General features: G+C 44.4%; 1 protein-coding gene across 3 annotated transcripts; it reads left to right on the top strand.

Moving 5' to 3' along the window:
• Positions 1-73: 73 nt before the first annotated feature.
• Positions 74-9,777, top strand: LOC135388296 (MICOS complex subunit MIC27-like). Of its 3 annotated transcripts, none has more exons than XM_064617755.1 (10): positions 74-180; positions 548-659; positions 715-834; positions 1,251-1,268; positions 1,344-1,398; positions 6,204-6,299; positions 6,469-6,615; positions 6,945-7,033; positions 8,325-8,391; positions 9,694-9,777. In XM_064617755.1, exons 2-9 carry the CDS (start codon positions 564-566, stop codon positions 8,340-8,342), a joined length of 639 nt encoding a protein of 212 aa, XP_064473825.1. In that variant the 5' UTR covers positions 74-180; positions 548-563; the 3' UTR covers positions 8,343-8,391; positions 9,694-9,777. The 3 variants fall into 3 exon arrangements, with proteins under 3 accessions (XP_064473825.1, XP_064473823.1, XP_064473824.1); XM_064617753.1 differs by having other exon boundaries at positions 6,945-7,102; XM_064617754.1 differs by lacking the exon at positions 1,251-1,268 and having other exon boundaries at positions 75-180; positions 6,945-7,102.
• Positions 9,778-10,306: the final 529 nt, after the last annotated feature.

Genomic DNA, 10,306 nt, shown 5'->3' with positions numbered 1-10,306 from the left:
TTTGATTTTTATGCATGAACTTACATGAATACGTAATAAGGGAATAGCAGTCGTATTAGGGTATGAACTAGTAAGGACTCAATAACTAGTAAGGAGAGCTCTGCCTGCGCCTCTGCATTGTCATCGCTAGCACATGCGATACCGAAAGTTCGTATTTTGAGGCGAGGAACTACGTTTGTGGTAGGGAATTTGGTCTCCTTCTTGACATTTTTTTGACAGTGTGTTAAGGATACTGCTAATTTCAAAACGTAATAATGCCAACTGCTACAATGCAACTTTATCAGTATGGTTTCTAGGTGCGTGGTATAGTCAACGTTGATCAGCCGACGTTGAGGTTGGCACTGACATGGGATATCCGTACCTCACGATCACCGATGTTATTTTTTATGTCCCTTCTGTGACACGTTAAATGAGGCTCATACCTATTATTGAGTGTTTGAAGTCTTCATAACGTTCAAAATCATGTAATTTGGACTTGATTTCGCCTCAGAAGTTTTGAATGTCCTTGGACGACACTGAGGCCGAATAATAAGTTGTCTTTTCCCAGAGCACGCTGGAACAAGATGTCAGAGCACGCAGCACAAGCAGCTTCTGAGGCTGAAAAAAAGCCTCAGTGCAAACCATGCTGCAGAGGAAAGAGACTAAAGAAACCAAGCGAGGTAGAGTATATGACCTCAAGCTATTGTGCATATGTTTAGTTCTCCGTATTCGTAGCTTCCTTTGTACGAGAACCCACCTGACGATAAAGAACTTGTGGAAGAGGGACCAGGTGCTGTTGAGAATGGCGTTCGTACCGTACGACTTACTTTGACTCCTTACTACACGTATGTCGAGGTGTGTACAACAAATATACTCTTACTTATTGTTCTGGGGAATCTAAGACAACCCCAGGTATTTGAGATGCTGAAACTGTAAATGGAAAATGTGTCTCAGAGAAATGTGTATTACTCAAAATCGAAGCTTTGTACGAGAAAATGTTCTTGGAGTTTCAACCTGGTTAAACCATCACTTGCTGTTCCTGACACAGTGAATCATTACAGAGGGGTCTATTAATCGTAAGGCGCGAAAAGGAAAACAGTGTGACTAAGTCAGTAGTTGTGTTTTCTAGCAAGACACATCATTGTCTAGATACGTAGTCGTCGTGCTGCGGGATCTCGCCTTCAGTGTAGACGGTTAGGCTATCCATTGCTGGGTGGTCCTACATATAGTGTCAGTCATGACACAAAATCTAACATGAAGGAATTTTCTAGGAGCAACTGAGAGATGCGGTAATGTAACTAATGCACTTTCTACGAACTGGTCCTGTAATGAAATGAATTCGTAAAACTGACGTTGCCTTCCAGGTTGCATCAGATAGGCTGGGAAACATGTACAACACAGCGGTCGAACACTCCAAATGTAAGTAGGGACATGGTCTTTCGATTTTGAAACATATTGGTGTGCGACATACGAGAATAGCCCAACATAGCATACGGTTGCCACCGAGCCGGTATTTAATTGGCCCGGCCAGTTATTTTGTCCCTCGTGCCGGCTGCACGTTTTAAAGGCAATATGGGCAGCGTTTGGCCGGTATTTTATCTCGGAAGCCGTTTCACAGGGAAGCTTCTGCGAATGGCCTGAGCCCCCTCGAAGTAATTCGGAACAGGTCCAACTCCGCTGTGGTAATTGTAGTAGATAATTGGAAGGCCCGATTCGAAGGCTCCTTTCTTTGTTCGTCGTGACACGAAGAATGCTGCATTGTGTGCGGTGTTGAATGGATGCTTTTTCTCCTTTCACCCTCTCCTGTTCCCTCTCTCCCATTTATTTATTTCCCTCGTCCAATTCTCTGGTCATCCTCCTCTCTCCCTTTCGGTCTCGCTCACTCGTCCAGTATTTTACATGATGAAAGGCACGTGTAGCGTGTGCCATGGAGGTTGTTGAGGCTAAGGCTCAAGAAGTTATCCTCAAACTGACTGTCGTCTTCGTCCAAGATGTATCCACTTAGGTATCTTACTTGGATAAGGGTACACAGGGCAGTTTTGTTAGTGCAGTGATTTTCACTCCTTTGTTCCAATATAGCATGGATGTCATTGCAAGGGTTCAAAGGTGAACAACTAAGAGGCAGTGAGAAATTATTTGCCGTAAAATTACAAGGACCAGTTCCCCAGAAGAGCCCTTTAGTCTATGATGGCTTGTGTAAGCACTTGAGGATGAGTCAAGAGTGGACACATGCATACACTGCGGTCACACCTTGAAAAGGACACATTCAGTGACCTTTTTCTTCCTATAAGAGTCAGCCAAAGCCTTGTCACTAGTGATCTATCCCATCCCCCACCCAATGTTTGGCAACACCACTTCCCTTTTTTTCCTGTACTAAGACTTAGACACATGTCGGCAATGGTACATAAAGCTGGTAAAGCTTTAACATAATTGTAATCAGGTGATGTAATAACGTACAGTAATGATGGTACTTCCCCTGCCAGCCCTGAATTATTTTCAACCCCCCACCCCCAGGTACAGCAGCTAGCTGTACGATTGTTTCGTAGTGTTCACCCTAGGCCAGGTGTGTTACACAAATGCAGTCGTATTTTGATGAAATTGTGATATTACTACAAAATCCTTTTATCGTTAGGTGAAACAACCTCTCTGTTGGTTGAATGTGTGTACCCACTATTTGTGCTTCTGTGTGTTCCCATAGTACATGGGTGGGGAACTAGCGGCCCAGCTCAGATCAAGTCTGCAACAAAAATGGTGCTTAGGAGTTGTTGGTTATGGGCTTAAGGAGAGGTTATCCAATACTGGACTGGCTTGGCAGAGCGTGGCTCGGCAACCGAATTCCTCAGGCAAAAGCATGCACTCTGGGTTGCCTTTCCTGCTCTTAAAGGGGCCGTAAACAGGTGTACAAGATGTGCATTTGTCTGCGTTATATTATTGCAACTTAGGCAGTGAAACTTCCTCACAATTTATAGTGCTCAAAAACAAAACTCGCTTACATACGGATGAAATATTCACTGCACTCTTTCGCGTTTTAGCTCCGCCCTGCGTTCTAACTTTACGTCATTTTGACATGGCGCTTTCCTAACCAGTTACGATCAAGGGTTCCACGTATGATTTTATTTCACTTGCGGAAATGGACTAGATGAATATAAGTCTTATTCTATTCAAGATCTAAGCAGTTACATCCTCAAACTGGAAAAGAAATGCGTTCAATCTAGATATCACACACGTACTATGTTTTCCACGTAGTAGCACACAGAACACTGCAGGCGTGAATGAATATCTGGCGCTACAGTTCCAGAATCTTAGGTAGGTGCACGATGGGTCATCTTCGTCATCTTCGAATTATTCCGATGACTGAGCTGCCGTACTTTGGTTTGAGCCACGCGGCATCATATCATTGGCTCGCATGGCACAGTGGTTAGCGTGCTGGCCATGTCACGTTGTGACTGGGAGGTTCCCGGGTTCGAATCGCGTCATATGATAGCAGCCCAGTTGTTGACGTTTGCGTCAGCCGAAAGTGTTGGGGATGTCATGACGCTGAATTTCGGAACCACGGAGCACAAAATGTAGTTCCACAGAAAAAAACGGAGCACTCCGCCTCGCAGCTGATAATGAAGCCAGTTTATTGGCTGGTAATTTGAAACATCTTGTTCGGAGCTCGTCCCCATGATTGGACAGCAAAAGGCTACGTAACCATGTGATGTATTCGTGGTGGAGAGAGGTGCGCTGATTACTCGTCTTTGAAAGCATTTATATGGGTCACTGAGCTGGCACGAGCCGAACGAAATGTATATTTGGGTACTATGACCTGCACTCTTTTATAAGGTATCATTATTTGTGAAATGTTTTGCAGCCTGTTTACGGCCCCTCTAATAAAGTTAACAAAAAGTGTTTTATGTATTCTGTTGCCATAACTATGCGACTGCAACAAGTCATGGAAAATGCGAGCTTTCAGTACGTTACACTTAAAAAGTAATAGTTAAAATTATTTTCAGCTTGTATGACTGCTTAATTATTGCAGCAGGGTAATTTAGACTTCCTTTCAAGTGCTTTCAAATATGTTCTGCAGCCCCTGGAAAAAATCGTCGAGTGTGTGTGTGTGTGTGTGGGGGGGGGGGGGGGGGAATGTCTCTTTTAGGATTGCAAAGGTTCCCGACTCCTGCCATAGTATGAAGCTGTTAGGATTTATGCTTGTAAGGACTGTTTTAGAGTCTTCTTTGTATAGCTTTTGTGGGTAAGTAGAGAACCATAAGGACAACTGACCCCTGTGTTGTAATTCACTGCTTATGCACAGTGTTCACTATGACAGGCATAATGACCTCCCATTTTGTGTAGTCCCGTATGTTCCAATCACTGCAGTTGGCCACATTTAAGCAGACTGTCTGAAACTGCCAATTGATTGTGACATAACAGTTTGATCTGACTAATCCCCCTGTCACACGGGTAGTCTTCAATTATCATTCACACCAATGGTCATTGAACATGAGCGTGTGACGTGTCACCCTGTCAGGGACCACTGGGTCCACACTGTGCAACAAGTTAACAGATTACACACTTGGTGGCACTGTATGCATGTCCGATGCAGAGCTGTTTATAGAGAGAGTTTAGCCATTCTTTGATCTTTTGCTGCCTCGTGGGTGGAGCCCGTTGTGACATCAGAGTCGTCGTTGCACTGCCCAAAAAGCCAGAATGCAAGTGGAATCAGTCCGGAATCCACTTATCAGCCATCTGGTGGGCACCATTTTGATGCTGTCAGGCAACTGGTCGGCACGTGCTTTGTCGTGCTCAATGTAATTACTGGAATCACCGGCTGGCGACCCACAGTCGCTCTGCGATATGGAGGGCCTTTGTTGCCAAACTGAAAGAAGTTCAGGACGAGGGGCCTTTGAAGAAAGAAGTATGCGCATGTCTTCTCTCTTTGCATTGTAAACAACGCTCTGCATCAAAAATGGCGTCAGCGGCTGGCTGACGAAGGGGCAACATAGAGCATGGTGAGGGAAGTCGTTAGTCGAGGTAAGTTAGGCTCCTCATAATGGCCAGACTCTCTATATAAACGGTTCTGGTTCTATGTAACGTACTGGATTGGGGAAAGTAACGCCATCCTTTCCCAGTGCCACCTTGGAGCAAAAATAGTGTCCGCAGCATAGATTGGTATGCTACAACTGCCATTTTTGCACCGAGGTCGAGACAACAAAGATAAGAGGGTCGCAGTACTTTTCTTAAGCCAGTGACTTTAGTTTAATGGCCACTAGTTTCAATCATTGAAGACTGCCCATGTGACAAGGGTATAATATAAGCTGAACTGAACTATGCAGTAGAGCATCATAACTTTTTAGATAAACAAGTAAAACAAAGCGCATGTTCACGTCGCTTTACGGTGATAATACCGTAGGCCTCTGTACCTTAGCGGACATCATAGGAGTATCAGACCAAGATAAAGTTGATAGCTTGTAGAAAGTAACAATGAAGTATCGTCTCAAGTCAGGGGTCTCGATGCTCGGAAGCACCGTAACCAGAAACTACTGGCTGTCAAGTGAAAACCGTGAAACAGCTGAATGTAAAATTAAATTATAGACTGTAAATTTCATTGAAATTTTCTTTCGGGTGACCCTCAGCTTTATAAGGAAGCACTTCACTGCATTACTTGAGCTTTGATTTAGATCCAGCTGTTGCTTTACAGGGGCAGTAATGGCCCCCTCGTAACTTATTTTGGTTCTTAGCTGCAGCGTATCGTGCAGCAAGTAACATACGCTCTCATGCGCGAATAACTATTGTAGCCTATCTCTATCACATGTGAGACGTCTCTGGTCTGTACGCCCTCTAGGATCGCCTCCCCTCGTCCAGAGCACCCTTAAAGGAGTAAAGGAGTGAGTCACTCCGTGGCATTGAGAGTCTACTGCAAGTAGTGCCCCACTGTGTCTGCAGGAGATGAATTTTCTGCAAGAAATTAGACCTTGTAAATGTTCACTATTCATGCGCCATTCATTCATGGTGTCCCATTCACCACTAGCGTGTCACTCTGAGGAAGGAATGCACTGGAGTGTGTTCCGTAAACTTTTGTCCTGCAACGTACAAGTACGGTACGGTACGTGTATGTACGAGGCAGGGTTTCAGGCACTTCTATACGTCACTTGCTCCTTCCTTTGAACAGACAGTTGCTTCGTAAGGAATCTGATTACGAATGTTCTGAAAACACTGACTCTGTCGGATGTGATAATTTCCAGCAAGCTACCACTACATCACGGAAGAGAAGAACACGGTTGCCAGAGGAATGGCCATAACGGTCGGCGGGTTGGCCGGTCTCGTGCTTGGTGCGAGAGGTAACGGTTACTTTCCACGTCGTCCCTTTTCTTTCACCCTGCCCACAATTTCTTTTTTATCTATCTCGACTTCCTTTAAGAACTTGGCTTTACTTTTGTAGTAATTTTGTCACCATGCATCACCATCAAATCAGCCGTTCGGCTTCTCAGGCTGCGATAATTATTTTAGGAGGAATTTTCCGCAAGCTCATCTTCGCCACGACAGGAGCCGGAGCGGCAGCCGCCGCCTGCTACCCCAAAGAGGCCCGGGAATTTTCCGAAAATTATTTGACGTTGGCTAAGGACCAAGTCACTGCAGGTGTTAAACAGGCCACGGGTAAGGTGATACTGCAGTTCGAAAAAAGCATTAGTGTTTCTCGTAAGCAACCGGCTGGACTGTCCCTTTTACGTCTTCAACGACATTCAAAGTGGAAAATTGTATTTGCTCAGAAAAAAAAGTAAAAAATACATGAAGCTACAATGGCTTATATTCCTGTAACGGGAGCAGACCCCATTTCCAGTAGTATTAACAGAATTAAACATGTTGATAGATCGACTGAAAGGACACCTTGACATGTGTGGTGGGGTGCAAAACTCTGCCGCACCTTCCTATGACCCGGGATGGTTTTTAATATTTTTTAAAGTTCATGTTTTTCTCTCTTGCAGGTTACGACCTGAATGACTTGTTCTCCAAGGTGAAGCTGCCCAAGTTGCCAGATTTTACTCCCAAAACAATAGATAAAGTTGGGGAGCAAGTGAGTGAGGTTCAGTACTACGGCTTTCGCCTGGGCAGCTCCAAAAGTGAACTCGAATCACAGGACACGGTAATCCGTGACAGTACATTTATAGGAGACAGTATTATAGGCATCTCTTCGGCATAAAGTAGTCATTCTGGTTAATACTTTGTTGCTTGCGTGTGTGCAGTACATGCTGCACTCCGATATGCTTTCTAGCGCCACTTGGATTTGGCTATGAAACAAGTGTATCGATTCTATCCTTTTAGCTACGCAACATTAGCATTCACCGTAACTAAAGTAATGTTGAAGCATGCTATCTTGCAGTCTGTCACTGCAAAACGGAAAAACATATTTTGGTGTCACAGGTGTCACACCTGTGTTCCAAACTTTTGTTTTGAACTTCTCATGGGAACTAATGTTTTATCTCATCACAGCTTGCTTTCGTTAAGGTGTTACTAAAGGGGCACTAAAATGCAAAAAAAACTTGCTCTCAAATAAAAGTCTGGGCTTCAATTAGTATAATGCAAGCAAAGTTAGTGCTACCGTTCAGAAGAAAACCGCAATGACATCAAAGCAGTCTTTGGCGGCAACGAATGGGATCCCAAGGAGGCAAAGATTGGCGTCATCCAATGAGACAGCAGGAGAAGCGTGCGCATACCTATCGTGGCCGTGTGAATTCGGAACGGGTCCGATCGTAGTATTCCGTATATGCGTGGCATGACGCACACTGCTGTATTTTTCAATACCGATTAACTGAATTGTAACCCACAACAGTTCTCGCGAATGTTCCACTGACAACATTTATCTTCACGTCCATCGGATGCGACGTCAGTCCGCTTCGCAACGTGTACTGTGTTTTTCATCGGACTGCTCCATAGCGTGGCATGCGCGTGCACACACAGCATGGACTAAAAACACCGATGCACGAGCTGAGACTACGTTCACTGGTTAGCGCCGAAGCAAGAAAGAGTCCAGTATAATTTCGACTGTAGCTCCGTAACGGAATCAAAGTTCTGATTTATGATGACAAGTACAAAATTAACATAGCGTATAACGTCATTTGAAGTAAACTTGTTTTTGCATTTCAGTGCCCCTTTGAAAGCACATAAACTTGCTTGGAAACATGTTGCAAATATTACAACAAACTGACAGGTGCTAGACTTCAAAATTTGTGGAGCATACTGCATAATCCATGATTCTTGTGCTCCATAAATACCTATTGCCCTGAATATTGTAGTCCCATGTAGCAATGCCCCCTTTCTGATTTCTTGACCTATAGTACATTGATTTTAAACAACTTTTGTTGCAGCAAAACCCTGCAAAGTGAAATTGATGCCTTAAACAAGCCAATCAGCTGCAAGCAGCTGTGTGCACAAGTAAGTTGAAAGCAAATGTGTGTGTGTTATGTGTATATGACATGTACTTAACAGCAGCGATGGTATTCTGTTTCCATAAAATTTCCAATCCTTATTTCTGTGATACAGCAAAGAAATTAAGCGAATAGAAACATCATTTAGGAAGTTGAGACCAGTTCAGACTTCAACATTGTTTGCAAAGTACTACCATGACAAAGAGGAGACACGAGACAGATAAAATTAACGGACTGAGAATTAGTTGTCTGTTCATTTTTCCCCTGTCTCGGGTCTCCTCCTTGTCATTATGAACCATCTAGTCAGCACCCTTTCACTGCTGTTGAAGTACTACCATATTTACCACGGATAGGATGCACATTATTACCCAAGAATGTACCACTGTTGAGAGTTCAGCATGCAGGGCAAAATTGGGACCCAGCGTTTTTATTCCACTTAACTCCCATTTAATTCTGATACACGTATCTGCACGGAAATTAGCCCCCGATGGAAATTAGCAAAAACAGGGTTTAACCCAATAATTCCCCGAAAACTGCTAGACCAGTGAGATCCGAAGTCATCACAACTAGCACAGAACTTTGGAAATTGTGTAGTAAGTGCATAACTACACTCATACAAGCTGTCGAAAGAGAGACCCTGTCTCTTAGATTCATGGACTCATGGATTCATGGACACTCTGTGTCTACTGGTGTGTCATGTGTCGACCATTTCGTCTAAGAACCCCTCAACAACTACAAAATTCTCTCAAGGTCTCAAAATTCTGAAATTGCAAAGGTGGCTCTGCTACGAGCCTCCTTCTCTACCTCACCTTTTTATCTTTCGTGCATACCATGTATTTACAGTGCCATGCTTTTACCATTCTTTAACAATGCAGTTCTGTCGGAATGACGACGAATGCGCTGCGGGCATTGTGTACCAGTCAGACAGAGAAGAAGCTTCTTTTGCAGATGTTCTTTATCTTCTCCCACCCTCATGTGTGAACTGGGCAGATGAATGCACAATCTAGAGTGGGATAACTCAATGAAAGGAAGTATTGGTGCACTACAATGCACAAGGAATGTGTGAACTGAAGCCCATTAATTAGTAAAAAAAAAAAAAAGCTAAGTCTTGGTGCAGTTTTTTTTTCATGGCATAATTTAGAATCCCTACTTGTAATGGGCATTCAGAGGGTGTTCAGAGGACTCGTGGAAGCCGCCAACAAAATTGCACACATGCAGGATTAGCTGGCAACGGGCACACACAGGAACCACGGCACATCAGAAAACTACTCTTGGTGATCGAATAATTTGGATGCTCATTCTCTTTCAGATTCCACCATAGGTAGGAGAAGTTGCAAAGGTTACAACTCTCCCAGCAGTGTAATTATGAAGCATTAAAATGTGGTATACGCAAGATGTCTCGTGTCGATCCGAAATATAAAGTTGGCATAACATGCGAAACCCTGTTGGAACCCTGCTTTGGGCCTGGGCCTGTTGGCTACACCGAGGAAGACAACAAGGTGAAAGGCTAGCGGTAACACGGCGGCAAGGTTAGTCCCAACGGCGGCTATCACCCAAGCGAACTGTCATTCGACCCGCCGAGGAAGGACACCTTGGGCCGTGATCCCTGGCTGAACTAGGGACGGAAACCTGAGCGATCGGGGTCTACCGATCTGACACACTGGCGTGTGGTGAACTCCCCTCGTGTGGTAGAAAGATCGTTCCCTGTCAGGCAAAGGCCCATCCAGCTCTAGAGCCTTCCGTTCAATGCAAGAAGCTAGCCGGTTCAACGATAAATTATAAATCAAGTGATCGGGGTCCACAGAACCCATTGTCATCAAGCAGGAGCCACCGTATAAGCGGCCTATGTAGCCCGCTAGCGACAACTAGCTCCAAACCGGCATCTTGCCCCCACATCCCACGGCACGAACAGAGGTTGTCAA

The sequence above is a fragment of the Ornithodoros turicata genome, chromosome 3, assembly GCF_037126465.1.
Source record: "Ornithodoros turicata isolate Travis chromosome 3, ASM3712646v1, whole genome shotgun sequence".
In the NCBI taxonomy this organism is placed as follows: Eukaryota; Metazoa; Arthropoda; class Arachnida; order Ixodida; family Argasidae; genus Ornithodoros; species Ornithodoros turicata.
Note: the sequence above shows the minus strand (reverse complement) of the source record. Positions and strands in the feature narration are given on the sequence as shown.

Bases quoted from the DNA above. Each gene is read 5' to 3' on its own strand.
- LOC135388296 (XM_064617753.1), top strand. From the start codon at position 564: ATGTCAGAGCACGCAGCACAAGCAGCTTCTGAGGCTGAAAAAAAGCCT. The intron at 6,300-6,468 runs GTAACGGTTACT...TAATTATTTTAG, and splicing joins TCTCGTGCTTGGTGCGAGAG to GAGGAATTTTCCGCAAGCTC. The intron at 6,616-6,944 runs GTAAGGTGATAC...TCTCTCTTGCAG, and splicing joins AGGTGTTAAACAGGCCACGG to GTTACGACCTGAATGACTTG.